The sequence below is a fragment of the Lontra canadensis genome, unplaced genomic scaffold (genome assembly GCF_010015895.1).
Source record: "Lontra canadensis isolate GAN:19392208 unplaced genomic scaffold, GSC_riverotter_1.0 scaffold39, whole genome shotgun sequence".
NCBI classification, from domain to species: Eukaryota; Metazoa; Chordata; class Mammalia; order Carnivora; family Mustelidae; genus Lontra; species Lontra canadensis.
Genome location: NW_022631033.1, coordinates 16383739 through 16404699, shown reverse-complemented (window position 1 = coordinate 16404699; position 20961 = coordinate 16383739). Strand labels below are relative to the sequence as shown.

Sequence of the window (20961 nt, the reverse complement as noted above, 5' to 3'; positions counted from 1 at the left end):
GATCTTTCCTGTGAAATACAAAATTAGCAGACTCATACAGTACAGCCTGGGAACCAGATGGCCTGGGTGTGAATCCAGGCACTCCATTTACTATGTAACACGGGGCAAGTCACTTACCCCTCTGCCTCAGTTTCCTGAACTGCAAAACAGGGATAATAATACCTGTCTCAAGAGCTATAGACATTAGAGTTAATGTATGTGTCTCCCACAAAGAAAAAAAACTAAACCTGTTATAGTTATCACCATCTAACCTCTATCATCTTTTATTTCTGGATGCTAACCCCTCTAACGAAAGCAGTATAAAATACCTAAGAGAAAGGATTGGCTAACAGATACAGGGTCATCTCATTTATGTAAAATAGAAAAAACTAAAATTCTATAAATTTTCTTTTTATTTGAGAGAGCGTGCACACACACATCAGAGCATGAGTGGGTGGGGGGGTTGGGGAGAGGATAGGACAGAGGGAGAGGAAAAGGGAGAGAAGCAGAGTCCCTGCTGAGCACAGAGCCGCACACACACACACAAATAGTATCTTGGTGGGGGGGGGGGGCAAGGTTAAGGTTTTTTTTATTTGAGTAGTTTCTAGCCATCAACATGTTTGATCTAGAGAGGCAAGCAAGGGAGAGAAAATTCTTGGGCCCATTTTAGATTCTAAGGCAGTGAGCCTGAAGTGGGCTCTGGGCAGGGTCAAGGTCACAGCTAGTAGAGAAGACAACTCTGCAGCTGCTTCATGAAGCTGTGTCCCAGGCAACAGCAGGCCCTAAGCCTGCCTCCCACAGCCATGCAGAGAAGTGTGTCCCAGCCTGGGTGGGGATATGGCAGACCCCTCCCACCCCATCTGGCCCGCACCCTCTCAGCTGTACCTTTCCCAATCCCCTTGGGAGTCCACCACCCAACAGGAGTCAGGATGGGGGCTCCCTGTGCACCAGTGTAGCAGCCTCACTGGTTGGCCTTCACTACCTTGATGGCATTCGCAAGGTTCTGGGCCAGGCAGATACCACAGATCTGAAGGAGGGTGATGTCCACAAAGATCCCAGTAACAACAGGAAGGCTGTCTTGCAGCCACTTCTCAAACTGGCCTTTGTATGGACAAAGTGCTGCCACTCCAGCTCCAGCGTGAGCTGGCTATTGTAGCTGCACACCAAAGACATCTTCTGCTGGGTCCCTGATGTAGCAGGAGAAGGGGACCCTGCAGCACTCCTGGCTCAGGTTCAAGTTAGTGCAGCTGAAATACAGATGAAGGTGCCAACCATCAGGCCCTCAGGCTCTACGGCAAAACCAATATTCCCGAGCAGAGATTTTTTCCATTGTTACTGATGGAAGAAAGTGAGCTGGTCTCGAATCCCATACGAAAACTAGGATCCCCGATACCAGCTCCAAGAAGAAAATGTAGCTGAGAATCATGAAAAAACCTGGAGCAGGAAGGTGTTTTCCCAGAGAGCCCCAATGCCACCACCAAAGCCCAGCAGCAACACGCTTCCAAGCACTACAAACAGCCACACGAGGTCAAGGCCTCCTAGATTCGTCGGCGCTGAGATGTTGGAAAGACCGCCCTTCTCACCCCAGTTCCAGAGGCAAGTGGCCAAGTACAGGGATCCCAGCACCCATAAGACAATGTTAAAGTCAAAAAGGCAGTATTTTCCCCAGCAGCTGACCTCAGGTTCCTAGAAGTATGGGTGCAAGCCTAGCGTGGTGGCCAGCCACCCAAGGCCCAGAAACCAGAGCTGGGTTCAGGCCACCCTCCACGGGCCACCCTGGGCTAGAGCCACCCAGGCTACACCACATCCTCGTTATCCACTCATTAGTCGATGAATACTTGGGCTGCTTCAGTATCTTGGCTATTGGAAATAATGCTGCAGGAAAGTGCATATATCTCTCAGAGTTTGTGTTTTTGTATCCTTTGGGTAAATACAGACTGCTGGATGCTGGCATAGTTCTATTTTTAACTTTCTGAGGAACATCCATACTGCTTTCCACAGCGGCTGTATCAGTACATTACTTCTAACCAACGTTTTCATATTTAAAGTAAGTTTCTTACAGACAGCATATATCAGGGTCTTGCTTTTGTATCCAATCTGAAAATCTGTGTCTTTATTATTATGTTTAGACAATTTACATCTCTCTCAATTACTATGTTTGAACAATTTAACAGTAGAAAGTATGTTAGATGATTTTGGATGTTAAAACAGATGAAAGTCTTAATTAGTATGTTTAAATGATTTACATTCAACATAATAATAATGGCTGGAATAAAATCCATCATCTTACCCTTTCTATTCCATGTACTTCTTGTTTTTTCCTTCTGTTTCTGTGTTCATTTGGATCAAGTGAATATATTTTCTCTCATTACATTTTATACCTGCTATTGGCACAATATACTTATTAAGATATAACTGACACTTAACACTGAATTAGGTTTAGATGCAGAATACAATGATTTGATACATGCATATATAACAAAATTACCAAAGTAATTTAACACTCATCACCACACAATTATAATTTTTTAAAAAGATTTTATTTACTTGAGAGAGAGAGAGAGAGAGAGGGAGAGCACAGAGGGAGAAGCAGACTCCCCACTGAGCAGGGAGCCCAATGTGGTACTCAATCCCAGGACCCTTAAATCATAACCTACAGTGAAGGCAGATGCTTAACTGACCGTGCCACACAGATGCCACTACTATTACCATTTTTGTCCTTATGATAAGAACTTTTAAGATCTACTCTCTTTCAAATGTATAATACAGTATTTTTAACTATAGTTACTTCTTTAAAACAATGGTTTTAGTGGTCATGCTAGGGTTTATAATACACGTTTAATCAATCAGAGCTTAGCTCCAAGTAAATTACACCAGTTCACATATAATATAAAGATGCTTAATAATGGGGCACCTCAGTGACTCAGTTGGTTAAGCATGTGATTCTTGATTTTGGCTCAGGGTCATGTGACTGAGGCCCATGTTAGGCTCCATGCTCGGCAGGTGCATAGTCTGCTTGAGATTCTCTCCCTCCCCACCCTGCCCCACTCCCATCCGTTCTAAAATAAATAAATCTTTAAAAATATTTTTTAAAAGATGTTATAATACGATCCTTCCCTCTGATCTTTGAGCTGTCATAAATTTTACTTTTATATTTGCTGTAAACATAAAATATATTCCTAATTATTTTCCTTTATAATCAGTTATCTTTTTTTTTTTATTTTATTTCAGAGAGAGAGAGAGCAAGAGCAAACACAAGAGGGAGGGGGCACAGAGGGAGAAGCAGAACTCCTGGCTGAGCAGAGAGCCCGAAGTGGGACTCAATCCCAGGACCTGAGCTGAAGGCAGATGGTTAACCAACTGAACCATCCAGGCACCCCTTTTCTTTTTTCTTAAGTAGGCTCCATACATGGAGCCCAACACAAGGCTTGAACTCACAATCCCAAGATCAAGACTTGAGCTGAGATCAAGAGTCAGAGACTTAATTGACTGAAGCACCCAGGTGCCCCTTGAGCTCAAAGTAATTAGTAAGAAAAAAATTGTAAGTTTTTAATTTTTAATAGACATTCTAAAATATTTTAATTAGAAAAACGTGAATTTTATATTAACCTTCTATTTACAACATACTACTTATCTGTATAGGTCCAAGTTAGTATCTAGTATCACATCCCTTTTGCCTGAATTTCCTTAGTGAATCTGGTAATGCAGGTCTTATGACAATGACTTATCTCAGTTTCTGTGATACCATGAGACTATTACCCTAAAAAGAGATCCTTTGTTTTTAAAAGATTGGTTTTAGGGCGCCTGGGTAGCTCAGTCAGTTAAGCATCTGCCTTGGCTTGGGTCATGATCTCGGGGTCCTGGATTAGAGCCCCGCATTCCAACTCCCTGCTCAGTGGGAAGTCTGCTTGTCCCTCTTCCTCTGCCCCTCCCCCCACTCTTATTCTCTCTCAAATAAATAAAATCCTTAACAAAATAAAATCCTTTAAAAAAGAAAAAAGATTGGTTTTGTTGGGTACAGAATTCTAGGTTTAAAGTTTTTCCCTTTTGGGGCACCTGGGTGGCTAAGATGGTTAAGCATCTACCTTCAGCTCAGGTCACAATCTCATGGTCCCCTAGGAGCGAGTCCTGCATCAGGTTCCCTAATCAGCGGGGAGCCTGCTTCTCCCTCTCCCTCTGCTTTGCGTTCTTTCTCTGCCAAAGAAATAAATAAAATCTTTAAGGAAAAAAAAAAAAAAGTTTTTCCCTTTCAATCTGTGAAAGATGTCACTGCATCGTCTTTTGGTTTCCACAAGTTCAAATGACAAGTCTGCAGCTGTTCTTTTTCCGTTTAACTGCCTTCAGTATTTTCTCATCATCATCAATTTTCAGCAGTTTGAATGTAAACGCCTGGGTGCTTTTCTTGTCACTTGCTTTGGGGGATTATCTTGCCTCACTCTCTGAGCTTCTTGGATCTTTGGTGTGGCGTCTCCAGTTTTTCAAAATCTTTGGCCATTATTTCTTCTGTCCTATTCTCTTCTCTTGAGGTTTGAATTACACATTCAGACCATGTGAAATTATCTCATAGCTAGTGGATGTTCTACTTTTTCAGTTTTCCCTTTGCATTTTAGTTTACATAATTTGCATGGGCCTATGTTCAAGTTTATTGATTCCTCCCCTTTGGTTATACCAGGTATACTGATGAGCTTATTGAAAGCATTTTTAGTCTGTTACTGTGTTTTTCACTTCTAAAATTTTCATTTGCAGGCACCTGGGTGGCTCACTCGGTTAAGCACCTGCCTTTAGCTCAGGTCATGGTCTCAAGGTCCTGGGATCAAGCCCAACATTTGGCTCCCTGCTCAGTGGGGAGTCTGCTTCTCCCTCTCCGTGTTTTCTTCTCTTTCAAATAAATAAAAATAAAAGAACAAAAAATTTTCATTTGATTTTCTTATACTATCTACCTTTGAAATATCCTACCTGATTGTGCATGTTGTCTGCCTTTTCTACCAGAGGCCTTAACCTATAAACCAGTTAATCTTAAATTCCATGTCTAACAGCTTCCAGTACCTGTGTCTCAAGAATTTTGTTAATTCCCTTGTCTAAATACTGTATCACTTTTGTCATCTTTATCACACACACACACACACACACACACACACACACACACTGAAAGCAGGATACCCTCTGTAGGACAGCTGAAACTGAGATAAACAGTCTTTGTGTCTGGATATGACCCTGTATTTCCCTATGCTAGGCCTTTACAGTGTGAATGTAGTCATTCTGTTGTCAGAACATGAGCTTGGTCTAGAATATGTTGCTGCTATGGATACCTATAATGCACCACAGGCTTCAAATTGCTCTAGCCATACCTTGTGTTTAGGGTAGAGGCTTGTTTGCTAGAGAGTGTTTCTCAGCGTCTACTCAACCAACAGTTCTAGGTCTTCCATTAAAACTGCATCTCATATGGTCTCTCTGCCTCCAAGCTCCTGCAACGCTCACAGAATTCCATTGTTACCAATTACTCTATTTCTCTTACCCTCATATGGAGTGGGAGTTCTCTGAAATTCTGATTAAGACTTGGTCACAGCAAAGTACTATGTGCCTGGTATCAGGAATGTGGCCTTCTCAATGTTCCTGCCCATCCCCCTGTGCTAAAGCACATGTTCCTGCCCCTTCCCCAGGGGTGGAAGGTTTCTTACTGTTCCATTTCCACTGCAGTTTGAGGCTTTTGTCTCACAGCAGAGAGGCAGGAAGAAGGACCCAGACAGGGCTTCATGTCTTTCCTGTAGATACCCAATGAGGACAGTAGCTACCCTATACTCTATTTTATAAGCATCCAGGGAAGTCTGTGGAAAAAAGTCTGCAAGTAGGTATGAATTCCCTTCCCATGTGTTCTCAGCCCCCAAGGATTCTGTATCTTTTTGCTAGTCCAATTTAAGCCTTTAGCAGTTCATTAAAATTTTTAACTGCATTCTTCTGAGTGGTGTTCATTTTGTCTGTCCCAGGTAAACAGGTACGTGCATCCCATCTTTTCCTGGAGGCGCCTGTCTTTCCTTAGATTTCAGGTTAGCTGGTTGTCCTACAACCTCAGCTCTCTGATGGATTCAAGAAAACTATAAATTTGCTGCTGTCTAGGATTTATTATTATTGCTGTAAGAGTGCAACAATGCTCTCTCCAGCTTTCTTCATTTTAAGTGGAAGCCAGAAATTCCCAACTATTCACTTTTTTGGCTAAAGAAGGATATGATTAATGCAACTAGCTCTGCCTGGCTTATGTGAGAGAAAATACCTTCAGGTCAAACTTCCAACTCAGCAATAAAAACATCATTCTAATTCCAAGAAAGCATACAATATTGTTGCTGTTGTTGTTTAAGATTTTATGTATTTATTCGAGAGAGAGAGAGATCATGAGCAGGGGAGAGAGATAGAGGGAGAACCAGACTCCCCATTGAGCAGGGAGCCTGATGCAGGACTTGATCCCAGGACTGTAGTATCATGACCTGAGCTGAAGGCAGATGCTTAACCCACTGAGCCACCTAGGTACCCACAACATTGTTTTAGAATATATACCAAAGGTGCCTGGGTAGCTCAGCTGGTTAAGTATCTGTCTTCATTTTAGCTCAGGTCATGATCTCAGGGTTGTGAGATCCAGCCCTGTCAGGCTCTACACTCAGTGGGGAGTCTGCTGGAGATTCTTCTTTCCCTCTCCTCTGCCCCTCCCCCTACTCTCTCTTTCTCTAATAAAATCTTTAAACATAAATAAAAACCAAGCCAGAATTTCTGTCAAATTTACCACAGCTGCTGAAGTATGTCACCCAAAAAAGAATAGTTCAAGCATTTTAACCCATGACTTGTTAAATTCTAACTATCAATATGTAAAACTGTCTTTTATCTAGAATGAATATTACATAACTGTATAACAAACTATACTTTTCTCTGCATGAAAAAAAGATAAAGAAAATAAAAGTACATATATGATAAAAACATCATTTACACAATGGTAATTTTCAGTCAATACACTCTTAACCAAGCATCTATATTAGCAGCATTACCAAGTTTCAGTTCCTTGAAGACTGAAACTACTCTTTCTACTTTGTATGTATAGAGCTTACAGACTTCAGGCCTCTTATGACACAATCACAGAGGCAGTAATACCTAATAGAATAATGATAACAATGGTCTAGAAAGCTAGAAAGCTAACAGTGACAGTAATGGTCTAGAAAGCTAATTAATGTACCACCAAAAAAAATACACAGTATAAACTTTAATGGCACAGTGAAACTGAAAGTACATTAAAACAAAATTTAACTACTTTCTTTGCTAAAAAACGTGTTGCTTGGGCTATTTTCAGAGGAAAATCCCTGAACAAAAAAACTCTTCAATGGGGGCATGTGCGTGGCTCAGTTGATTAAGCACCTGACTCTTGACTTCATTTTATGATCTCAGGGTCATAAGACTGAGCCCCATGGAGGGCTCTGCACTGGGAATGGAGCCTACTTCAGATTCTCTCCCCACCCCCAATATCTTTTTTCAATGTCTGGGTTTTTTGAGAAAACATTTCTACATTAATTCCTGCCTTTCCTTAGCTCAGTGCTGTTTCAGTATTTAAATATTACATGTACTGTGTAAATGTACCACAGCTGCATAAATACTTAAGATGAACAGTGGAAAGGCCTCATTTTTTTTTTAAAGACTTTATTTATTTATTTGACAGAGAGAGACAGAGTACAAGCAGAGGGAGCAGGCTCCCCACTGAGCAGGAAGCCATATGTGGGGCTCAATCCCAGGACCCTGGAATCATGACCTGAGCCAAAGGCAGACACCTAACTGACTGAGCCACCCAGGTGAACAGCACCTAATTTTAAAGGCAAGATATCAGCATCCCAAATTTAATCACATTTTAATGTACGCTTGGACAAAAAATGTATAGTTGACAGAAGTACAAAGAAAAATCATGTTTTTCTCTAATTTCATAAAGTCATTGCAAGAAAATACAAATCCAAGATAATCCATATTTTCTATGAGGCTGGCAAAGTCAACTAAAAACATCTAGTACTGGAGAGGGTACAGAATTGGATACCTTTTCATAGACTGCTGTGAAGGGTAAATGGGTCCCAAAAAAATGGTGCAAACTTTACAGAAGGCAGTATAGGCAAGGTGTTGACAATTTTTAAAATATGCCTTATCTTCTGATCTTGCAATTCTACTTAAAGAAAACCACAGTAAGGAAATAATCAGGCAAGTGCACAAGTATTTATGTGCAAATACTATTGATAATAGCATACAGCAGAACAAAAAATAAAAATTACATCTCTATCTGTGGAGCATAAGAAAAACTAATTTTTTTTTAAGATTTTATTTATTTATTTGACAGAGAGAGATCACAAGTAGACAGAGAGGCAGGCAGAGAGAGAGAGAGAGGGAAGCAGGCTCCCTGCTGAGCAGAGAGCCCGATGCGGGACTCGATCCCAGGACCCTGAGTTCATGACCTGAGCCGAAGGCAGCGGCTTAACCCACTGAGCCACCCAGGCGCCCAAGAAAAACTATTTTAAAGTACATCCATAAAATGGAAAGCCATCAAAAAATAATGAACTAAAACAGCATAAGAGCCCCCAGGAAAAGAGCTTCTGGGAGAAGCCCTGTATTCTAAGGATAAAACTGAATTTGTTTAAGTTTCTAAGCAAAAAAGAACAAGTGAGCAGAAATGGAAGAAAAATCAGACTGTCATGGACTTCTCACCAGGAACATCAACAAACATTCTATAACTGCAAAAGATCTTTGCAAATGTGGCCTCAGACTGCTAAACTGGCTCTGATTCTTTATTATCCATTTAACAAAACACAAGACTACAGATCCACTTAGTCAATAACCACACAGCTAAGTAAACATGAATAAATAACCAGTTAAGATTTAAATATCTAGTATTCTGGTACTATTTGGTATTTCCAATTCTGATAATAGCTAATATTACTGTTACTATTAGTCTTACTACATGCCAGGCTCTGTTCCAAGCTCTATGCACATTTATTTTTAACTCATTTAATTCTCATAAGGACAATGAGACATATACCATTATTTCTCTTTTATAAATGAGAAATCTCAGAAGTACCTTGCCCAAGCTAATAAGGAGCCGATCTAAGATATAAACCTACAGATTAACTATTCAATCATCTTGACCACGGCATTTATACTGCCTCTAAATGAATAAGATCCTGATAAAAGGAAATAAATGCCTTTGTGAAATAAGACAAATATCTAAGTTCAATTACTCTGTGTTCATGTACCTATTTGATTTTCTAAATTACCATAAATAAGCTCTGTTCTTACTTGTATTATACCTTATTTAAGACCTTTCCTTCTATTACACATAAAATGAAGGGTGAGTCTTCAAATGTGACTAAAAGCTTCATCAATCAGTATTTCTTCTTTAGCTAAGACTGCCACCTACTGGGCTAACACAAAAATCTCCATCAAGGGGTGCCTGGGTGGCTCAGTGGGTTAAAGCCTCTGCCTTCTGCTTGGGTCATGGTTCTGGGGTCCTTGGATTGAGCCCCATGTCGGGCTCTCTGCTCAGTGGAGAGCCTGCTTCCCCTCCCTCTCTCTCTGCCTGCCTATCTGCCTACTTGTAATCTCTGTCTGTCAAATAAATAAATAAAATCTTAAGGAAAAAAATCTCCATCAATACAATCAGGACAGGGCATTTTGAGTAAAATATGAACAAGAGAAAGAGAGGAAGACAAATGTTAAGATATGCATCAATTTTCAGTGGATTTTCTCTGGAATCGCACAACTTCTATCATTAGAAAACAACTTGTGTCTTAAAAATCATGATTTATGCCATACTGACAATTTCAACTCCAAAAACAGTGTCCCAATCCTGAAATTCCTGTGGATCGTGACTTATTTCCCCAGTGTCTATAGTGCTGTACGAATCTCACAATGACAGTATGCAAGAACTACCATCTGTGTTCCCATGTCAACGTTCCCTCAGCTTTAGGAAAGCTCGAGAACAGACCTTACTCACTGTGTGACAACCCTCTATAACTGAATGAGCTGAACAAAAGAATTCAAGAAAAGTATGAAGACAATTTATCTTAATTATAAACATAAACTGTACCTTTAATATAATATTCAACCCAGACATTTTTGCTTCCTGGGGAACATTTCTTTGGTAATGTCTGGATACACTTTTGGTTGTCACACTGGGGAAAAGTATGCTACAGGCCTCTAAAGAAGTCTGGGATTCTGGTAATCATCTACACTGCACAGCGACAACCCCAACACCAAAAAGTTTACTCAGCTCCAAATTATCAACACCATCATTGTTAAAAAACCTTTCTTACTTCCAGCCATCTTTCTAAGAAAGTATAGAGATTAACGAAAAACACCAGTTGATGATAAGAATCAAATTCTGTTTACATATATAAACAAAATATTTCTTATATTGGTTTAACACACATGATTTTCTAGGAACATACAAAGTACAATAAATAGAGAATACGGTATGACTGACCTTTGAAAATCTCAGGAAAACTTCACTTTGTATTTTGCAGACCTTTGCCACAAATTCTTTATCACTTAAGGCAAACACTAACTATGGTAGATAGGTTGCACTGTATCACACCTGTACTGGTCTATTTGTAGCCATCACATTCAATGGTGATTATAAATGTAAGCAACTGTGTTATTTATATCCCTTTTATAATCTAATATAAATACGCTTGAGTAATTACAAACATTGAAATACATTTATAAAATAAAAACCCAATTTCCATTTCTCCTTTCTGTTACAGTTAGGGTATCATACTTTTTTTTTTTTTAAGTGGGGGCAGCAGAGGGAGAGAGAGAAAAAGAATCTTAGGCAGGCTCCACCCCCAGTGCAGAGCCAGACGCAGGGCTCCATCTCAAAGCCCTCAGATCATGACCTGAGCTGAAATTAAGAGTTGGAAACTTAACTGAGTCATCCGGGAGCCCCTATGTTTTTTAAGTAAGCTCTGCACCCAATGTGGGGGCTTCAACTTGCCACCCTGAGATCAAGAGTCACTTTCTCTACTGACTGAGGCAGCCAAGCATCCCTGTATTATACTAACTTTAAAGAAATTATGTCTCAAAGTAGGTTATATCATCTGGAAATTTTATTTTACAAGAGCAAAGAACATGTTAGAAAATATTTGTTCCTCACGCTTCACTGAATCAGACTTAAGGATTAAAAACCATAGGCCTACGAAAAAAATCAAAGTCTTTACTACAGCCTTTGCCTTTATTATACTCTGCTTGAGCCCCACTCCCCCACAATGGCACCCATATCAAGGCTATCTCCATCTCATTCTTTCACAGCCTTCTTCACTGAGTTCCACACCTCCTAGTGCTTTACCAACTTGCACATACTTCATTTGTCTCTTTTCTAGAATTTGATACAATCTGTCATCATGTTTTATTTTTATATTGTTTACCCTATCCTTTAGAATGTGAACTCTACAAAGGCAGAGGCTTATCTACCTTGTTCACTACTGTATCTCCTGCATTAGCAAAATGACTGGGGCATATAATACGACATCGGTAAATACTTGTTGAGTAAGTGAAGTCTTGTTGAAGAAGTGAATTCATGAATATACACAATAACAGATTGCTACCAAAATCCCAGAAAGTGTCAACTAGGAAATAAAAACAAAGAACAAAGTTGATAAAATGATACCTATAGTTTTTTTTTAAAGATTTTATTTATTTATTTGATAGACAGAGATTACAAGTAGAGAGGTAGGCAGGGAGAGAGGAGGAAGCAGGCTCCCCGCTGAGCAGAGAGCCCGATGTGGGGCTCGATCCCAGGACCCTGACATCATGACCTGAGCCAAAGGCAGAGGCTTTACCCCACTGAGCCACCCAAGTGCCCCACTATATCTACAGTTTAAGGAAATTAGAGATACAAAGAATCACTCTATATATGACAACCTCCCAAAATTATACTTTCCAAACAAATAATGGGACAATATATCATGTAAAAAAGGTAATTAATATAAAATGACACTTCAAGAAGTTAAAACCAACTACATGCCAATTACAAAGGAAACATTTAAACAAAAGAAGACAGGGTACATCGTAAAAGGATGGGCAAAAATGTATCAGTCCAAAAAAAGGGAAGGGATTAAAAGAATGTAAGATAAAGCCAGACTTCAAAATAAAAGAATATTAAATATGACTAAGAGAGATGCTTTATAATGATTATGATACAACCCTTAAACTAAAACTGTCAAGAATGTTTATAAACCAAGAATTCTGCAGGAAAACCACCAGGAAGTAACAGCAAAATTAAAACAACAAAAAAAATTGGCAGATTTTAAATGTTTGCTCAGTCACCACTCATAGAAAGTAGTCAAAAACTAGTACTCAAGGGGTGATCTGACAGATGTTTTTCTTTAAAACAAAAATACAACAACAAAAGTAAAATAGATATACCAACACAGCATAATAAGTAAGGGAGAATGTGCAAATACAAGAAGTTAGCAATAAAAAGGGAAAATTACAGAAAAAAATTAAATTCTGGGGCTATACTCTGCAAAAAGTATATGCAATTAAATCTGAAAATTAACAGTGGATGATTTTAGGAAAGCAGAGATTATCAACATTAATTTATGAGGTGGGAAACTTAATGATGGACATAACCAAAGAAGATACAAAGAATACTGTCCAAGAAGCAACAAGACAGAGACACTCTGTTTGTGTTCAAATCTTCAAGGAATCGAATATTCTCTTGAGGAAAGAATGGAAAGAAAAAGGAAAACTATACTTCTCTTTTGATGTATCCAGCATCACACACAAACCAAACCCTGAGAAAGCGAACAAAAAAAAACCTGGATACTAAAGCAAAAACCCTTCAGATACATAGAAAAAGAGTCCTGAAATATATAGTTAAAAAAGGGTTATTTATTCTAGGAGTACAAGGACAGTCAATATTAGGAAACCTAGTAATATACTTCAACACCTATTAAATAAGTCTGCAACAATAAAGACTTAATAGATGCAAAAATAATTTATCAATTTCCCCTCCCATACCTTCTGATATATATGCCTATTTCATTAATAAAAAAAAACCATACACATCTCCAGCATGTAAAGGGTGTAAGAATATTTGCTGCAGCATTATTAAGTACTTAAAAAATTCATTCATCGGGTACACTTATATAATGGAATACTAAATAGCCATACAGTCTTAGAGATTATCTGAGAAAAAGTAAACTAGAAAAATAAACATCAAGCAATTTATACAACTTATTTCCAGGTAAGTGGGATTTTACTAACAAGCATATATGGTTACTTGTATAATCTGAGTGGGAAAAAGTGAAAATCCTCATCTTGGGGTGCCTGGGTGGCTCAGTCAGTTAAGCGTCTGACTCTTGGGTTTTGACTCAGGTCACGATCTCAGGTTCGTGAGACTGAACACTGCCTGCATCGGGCTCTGTGCTCAGCATCTTCTTAAGACTCTCTCTTCCTCTCCTTCTGCCCACCCCCTCAAATAAAGGAAGGAAGGGAGGGAGAAAATCCTCATCTTGTCCTTATAAGTCAAGTAATAAGGAGATGGGAAGAGTTTAAACCAACAAAGGCCATACAAAATGGCAAATGAAAACAGGGTAATGTTAAGAAACAGAAAGGTACACAAACAGGAAAAGGCTGAGCAAAGTTAAAACAGTGATCTACAGAAAAATTGCACTGGGGACAGAAAATACCAATGACTCGGTATAACGATTAGTGTGAGGATATAGAGGAACAGAAAGTATTCTCTTAAAGTTTCTCCAATGAATTATTATCAAGAAATCCTAGAGTTTTATCCTTTTCTTAGAGAGCTACTGCAACCTCATCTGGCAAGCTGAACATCTACAGCTATGCTGCACTATACTGCCATCTGCAGAGCAGACTTAACACTAAAATTTCCCTGGAAACATTCAGTTACTTTGATTTTAAAGGTACCAAGAAAATGGCAGAAAAACTTAAACTAGTACTATACTAAATTAGAAAGTGAAGAGAGACAGCAGGTATAATCAGCAACATAAGAATAAGTCATTATAATACTTCAAGCTAAAAAATCAAGAAATAAAAATATAAGCCTATTATTTAATAAAATAAGGGAACAACCACTCAAAGAATTAAAATAAAACAAGTAGTGCCACAAATCAAAGGGACTCAAATTAGTGAAAGGAAAACATATCTGCTTTTCACTGTAAGATCTTCCTACTTGAACATGTGATACTTATGTTTTAATACTGCACTTTTTTTTCAAATGGATTAACTATGCCAAAGAATAAAGGAATCAGCTATTTTTATTAAAACCTGTAAGTATCTTAAAGATCAAGTCCACCTCTACATTTTTTCGAAGGGTCAAGTCAATTTGAGAAGTATGAAAGTTTCCATAAAAGCAAAACTGTAAGTAAAGGAGACTCAAGCAACACAAAAACTGCTAAGCCAAACCTTTCTTAAATGAGCACTTATCATTACAATGTACAAAAGAAGTTCACTACTCCCTTACTTACATACAGAAGCTTACCTTATTTATTAGAAAATACAATACAGAATAACTGGAATACTCTGAAAACAATTTTTTAAAGTTACAAAGTTACAGTAAATTTATTTTTACCGTAACGTAAAAATTTATTAATATTTATTAATAAAGAAGCTTACCTTATTTATTAGAAAATACAATACAGAATAGCTGGAATACTTTGAAAACAGTTTTTTAAAGTTACAAATTTACTATTACAGTAAAGTTATTTACTGAGAACCAACTGCATACAAGGTGCTCTCAATCACAATTTTCCACCAAAACACAACGTTCTATTTCCTCAGATAAATCATGGTCATCTAAGTTACTTCAGGTTAACTAAACTCCTATCTACTAGCACCATAAGCCTGAATATCTACAGCCAGATAACATGAAAGAAAAACTTACATAGTACAAATTACAAAATCATAATAAAAAATGTATGGGCTACTAAAAGGACAAGAATTATATGGGCATTTTTTATACAAAACCATTTCTTCAACAGAATCTCTTTTATTCAATACAATAAACAACAGTCACTAGGACTACCAGGCAGGCATAGCAAGTTTTCACTATTTGGAATCTAATATTACTTTTTTATCTTATGTAATTCTATATTATTAGAATTTTTTGGTATCTGTTTTACTTCTCAAGTTTTATCATTAAAATCATGTTTAATTAGGTTCAATATTAATACAAATACAAATTTACGGTAAAATAGATTTGTCTAAATGAGAACTTCTACTATAGTAGAGATTTCTACTATTTCTAATTTCTACTATAGTAGAGATTTCCCATGAATAAATCCTTGTTTAACTATTTTACCTGTCAAATACTGATGAAATATTTTTTAAAAGATTATATTTATTTGAAAGACAAAGCCCACACTAAATCGAGGTGGGGTGGGTGGTGGACAAAAGGAGAAGAGAGAGCATCTCAAGGAGACGCCCAACTGAGTGGGGAGCCCAATGCAGGGCTCAATTCCACAGCCCTGAGATCATGACCTGAGCCACCCACGTGCCCCTGAAATAAAATACCTAAAATTCAAAATATAGGCATCACACATTTAGTATAAGATTCAACAGAAGCTTAGCATCTGACTCTACAATAGTCAGAAAAAAGTAATCTTGCCTATCCAATCTGATAACCAAAAGACTCACAAGTTATTTAAGAGAGTATCAGTCACCAACAAAAGTTTGTTTTTTCCCATTCTGCATCAAGCTTTCATATCAAGATATAAAGTAATACTTGTAAAATAATAGAACTAAAGAAATAAACTATTTGGTACAGCTGAGCTATAAGCATAAGATATCACAACCTACTGATACTATGATTACAAGCAAAATCAACCAAAAATCTTTCAAATGACATATTTCAAATGGCATTCTGAGAAACAATGTTAGTAGTAAGATTATTAGCTGTGCTCTAAGAGATGATAAAGCTAAAAAGCACTACTACAAAATTCGAGTTATAACTGGATTATAAATATAAATTTTGTTAACCTTGTATTTCTACATACTTGAAAATTAAACAGAAAGGCTCACCTTCATCCACAGAAAACTGACAGCTCTTATCATTGAAGAAAAGAATTTTCTTCTTATCGGGACGATTTACAAATAGTATCTGGTCCCCTAAAGCCTTAAAAGATTAAAAAAAAAAATTTTTTTTCAGTTAACTCCAAATTACCTCACCTCAAAAGATTTGTTTTTTTAAAACAACAAAGGATTCCCATTTATTTTAACCTTCAGTTATAGTATTAGTGTCTAATGCACCTAATATTCTTAAGTTTCTTTCATGAGCAGTTCTCACTATTTTACATATTGGTATTTTAGGACTTTTATTCTTAGAGATCTTCCAAAGTACAAAAAGAAGTTACTTATTTTGGGGGGGAAAAAAAACCCAAAAAACTCAATCTATTTTTCAGTTATGATTTGGGTCCACTGGAGTTTTGTTTTTTTTTTTTTTTTTTTTAATAATATGAAGGACGTTTTCTTTTCTTTTTTTTAATTATTATTATTTTTTAAATTTCTTTTCAGGGTAACAGTATTCATTGTTTTTGCACCACACCCAGTGCTCCATGCAATACGTGCCCTCCCCAATACCCATCACCTGGTTCCCCCAACCTCCCACCCCCCGCCCCTTCAAAACCCTCAGGTTGTTTTTCAGAGTCCATAGTATCTCATGGTTCACCTCCCCTTCCAATTTCCCTCAGCTCCCTTCTCCTCTCCAGCTCCCCATGTCCTCCATGTTATTTGTTTATGCTCCACAAATAAGTGAAACCATATGATACTTGACTCTCTCTGCTTGACTTATTTCACTCAGCATAATCTCTTCCAGTCCCGTATGAAGGACGTTTTCAATACAGGTATCCAGATGTTGAAACAACGAATTGATTAGAGGGTATTAACTTTCTAAATATGGTGTCCTCAAGCACATCTTTATTAATATAGGTTAACAGTCTATGAATCTGTTGTTATACAAAGATATTCTTTTTTTTTTTTTTTTTAAAGATTTTATTTCTTTATTTGTCAGAGAGAGCACAAGCAGGCAGAGCGGCAGGCAGAGGCAGAAGAGAGAAGCAGGCTCCCTGCTGGACAAGGAGCCCGATGTGGGACTCGATCCCAAGACCCTGGGATCATGACCTGAACCGAAGGCAGAGGCTTAACTGAATGAGCCATCCAGGCATCCCTGGAGTCTTTTTATTAATCTAGGAAAAACTATCGGGGGGGCCTGCATCATGCTCTCTGCTCAGCGGGGAGCCTGCTTCCCCTTCTCTCTCTTGCCTGCCTCTCTGCCTACTTGTGATCTCTCTGTCAAATAAATAAATAAAATCTTAAAAAAAAAAAAAAGAAAGAAAAACTGTGGGATCTTGGTGTTCTTATTTTTCCTCTACCTTAAAATATTTTGCCACTTATTCATCACCACCAATCAATTATTTCCAATTATGTTTTAAAAAGCTACAACAGGGGCGCCTGTTGTAGCTTTTTAGAGGCAGGCAGAGAGAGTGGGAAGCAGACTCCCTGAGCACAGAGCCCGATGTGGGGCTCGATCCCAGGACCCCGAGATAATGACCTGAGCCGAAGGCAGAGGCTTTTAACCCACTGAGCCACCCAGGCTCCCATCTCTGAAATAAATTTTAGAAAAAATCTTAAAAAGAAAAAAGGAACTGACAAAAAGGATTGAGTGAACAAATCCTAAGAGACCTCTGGGGCACCAGCAAACAGACCAAAATATGCACTGTGGGAGTCCCAGAGGAAGAGAGAGAAAAAGTGGCAGAGAGCATATTTCAAAAAATAATGACTGAAAACTTCCCTAAGTTGAAGAAACATATGAACATAATAAACACTCAAGAAGCTCAATGAATCCAAAGAATATGAACTCAAAGAGACCCACACAGAGACACATTATAAATAAACTTTCCAAAGACAATCCCAAAAGTAGCAAGAGAGAAGCAAACCAGCACATACAAGGAAGGGCTCCTAAAAAAAAAAATTGTATTTCTCATCAGAAACTTTAGAGGCCAAGAACCTCTGGTGGCTCAGTCAGTCTTCAACTCTTGGTTTTGGCTCAGGTCATGATCTAAGGGTCACGAGTTCGAGCCTTGTGTCAGGCTTTATGCTCAGCACCGAGTCTGCTTAAGATTCCTTCCCCCTCCGCCTCTCTCCCTCCTGCTCTTCCCACCAACTCACACTCACCCACTCTTTAAAATAAACAGAATCTTAAAAAAAAAGAAAGAAAGAAACTTTAGAGGCCAGAAAGTAGCAGGCTGCTATATACAAAATGCTAGAAGAAAATTCTGTGAACCCAAAATCTTCTATCCAGCAAACCTACCCTTCAAAGGTAAGAAAAAAATTAAGATATTCCCAAATAAAAAAGCTTTTTTAAATAGTTAAAGAAAAAAAAAAAAAGGTACAGGGATTTCATTACCACTAGGATCTACCAGGCAAGAAATGTACAAGGGAGCCCTACAAGAGAACATGAAAGAATCAGTAACTCAAAGTTAATATGAAGAAATAAAGAGCTCACTGAAGGTAAATACTAAACACGGGCAATTATAAAAGCTAGTATCACTGCAGCAAAAGTTTGTAACTATACTTTTTGTTCTCTACAGATTTAAGAGACTAATACATTTTTAAAAGGCAATTATCAGTCTAATAACTAGTATCACTGTAACTTTTATATCTCCAAATTTTGGCTTCTACATAATTTAAGAGACTAATAGATTTAAAAGAATTATTAGGGGGTGACTGGGTGGCTTAGTTGGTTAAGCAACTGCCTTAGGCTCAGGTCATGATCCTGGAGTCCCGGGATTGAGTCCCACGTTGGGCTCCCTGCTCCGTGGGGAGTCTGCTTCTCCCTCTGACCTCTCTCCTCACATGCTCTCTCAAATAAATAAAAACTTTTAAAAAAGATATTAAAAAATAAAATAATATAAGTATTATTAGTTTATGGCAATGTGTGAAGATGTAATTTTGTGACCTTTACAACAAAAAGAGATGGGAATGGAGCTGTAAAGGAGTATTTTTAATATGCTACTAAAGTTAGGCTAATATAAATACAAACCAGTACAAATGTTATAACTTTAGGATGTTAAATATAATCCCCATGGTAACCACAAGGAAAATAGCTACAGAACATACACGAAGGAAATGAGATAGGAATCTAAACATTTCAATATTAAAAAATCAAGGTGGGGCACCTGAGTGGCTCAGTCAATTAAGCATCCAACTCTTGATTTTGGCTCAGGTCATGATCTTGGGATTGTGAGAGAGAACCACACAACAGTCTCCATGCTGGGTATGAAGCCTGCTTAAGATTCTCCCTCTCCTTCTGCCCTTCCCCCAACTCTCTCCAAAAATAAAAATAAAAAAATGAAAAAATAAATAAATCCGCTAAACACAGAATAGTAATGCAGTAAAAGGAAGAACAAAAATGCAAGAAGGCATATAGAAAACTAAACAAAATAATATTCCCTTGTAAGTAATTAAAAAGTAAGACAATTAGGGACTCCTGGGTGGCTCAGTCAGTTAGGCAGCCTTCAGCTCAGGTCATGTTTCCAAAGATGGCCTACACATGGTCACCAACATGCTCAACATCATGACTAGGAAAATGCAAAACCACAATGAGGTATCTCATCTCACACCTGTCAGGATAGCCACTATTAAAAAGACAAGATACAATTGTTGGAGGAAATATGGAGAAAAGGGAAATCTCAGGTACTGTTGGTGGCAATGTAAACTGGAAATTAACTATGAAAATAGAACAACCATATGCTCTAGTTACTTATCCAAAGAAACCAAAAACACTAACTCAAAAAAATATATGCACTCCTTTGTAAACAGCATTATTAACAATAGCCAAGATACAAAAACCTAAGTGTCCACTGATGGATAATCAGATAAGGAAAATAGATACCCACACATAAGTGGAATATTATGTAGCCATAAAAGAAGAAATCTTGCCATCTATAATAAAAATGAATGGACCTTGAGGGCATTATGCTAAGTGAAATAAGTGAGACAAAGGAAGACAAATTTGTATTATCTCACCTTTATGTGGAATCTAAAAAAGAAAAAAATCCTTGGTGATTGCCAGACATAGCAGTGTGGATGGGGAAAATGCATGAAGTAGTCAAAATGTGCACACTATCAAGTTATAAAATAAGTCATGGGGATGTAATGTACAGCATGGTAACTACAGTTAATAATACTGTATTACATATTTAAAAGCTGTTGAGAGATTAAATCTTAAAAAGTTCTCATCGTTAAAAAAAAAATTTGGTGCTGGGGCGCCTTAGTAGCTCCGTGGGTTAAAGCCTCTGCCTTCGGCTCAGGTCATGATCCCAGGGTCCTGGGTTCGAGCCCGCATCAGGCTCTTTGCTCAGCAGGGAGCCTGCTTCCCCCTCTCTCTCTCTCTCTGCCTGCCTCTCTGCCTACTTGTGATCTCTGTCAAATTAATAAATAAAATCTTTTAAAAAAAAATTTGGTGCTACATATGGTGACAGATGTTAATCAGACTTACTGTGGTGATATAATTTCACAATGTATACAAATACTGAACCATTATGTTATACGTCCGAAATATGATGTATGTTTCAAAACTATTAGAATAAAAGAATTCATCAAAGTGGCAAGACAGATACAAAATACACAAAAGTCAGCTACATTTCTATATACTAACAATGAACAATCTGAAAAGAAATTACAAAAACAGTTCCATTCACAAAAGCATCTAAAAGAATAAAATACTTAGGAATTAACTTAAAGAGGTGAAGGACTTGACACCATGAAAACTATAAAACACTGCTGAAAGGGTGCACCTGGGTGGCTCAGTAGGTTAAGTGCCTGCCTTTGGCTCAGGTCATGATCCTGGGGTCCTGAGACAGAGGCCCAAGTGGGATCCCTGATGAGCAGGGAGTTTGCTTCTCCCTCTTCCTCTGCCCCTCTACCTGCTCATGCACTCTTTCTCAAGTA

At 38.0% G+C, this 20961-nt stretch overlaps 1 protein-coding gene and 1 pseudogene across 1 annotated transcript in view; both read right to left on the bottom strand.

Annotated features, from left to right (window-relative positions):
• The window catches only part of GTF2E2 (general transcription factor IIE subunit 2), a 61525-nt gene that overhangs the window by 3704 nt on the left and 36860 nt on the right, over positions 1-20961 (bottom strand). Inside the window, exon 6 of the mRNA XM_032869955.1 lies at positions 16033-16126. Coding sequence (XP_032725846.1) covers positions 16033-16126 — 94 coding nt within the window. The remainder of the gene's footprint in view (positions 1-16032; positions 16127-20961) is intronic.
• Positions 941-2691, bottom strand: LOC116874917 (annotated as a pseudogene).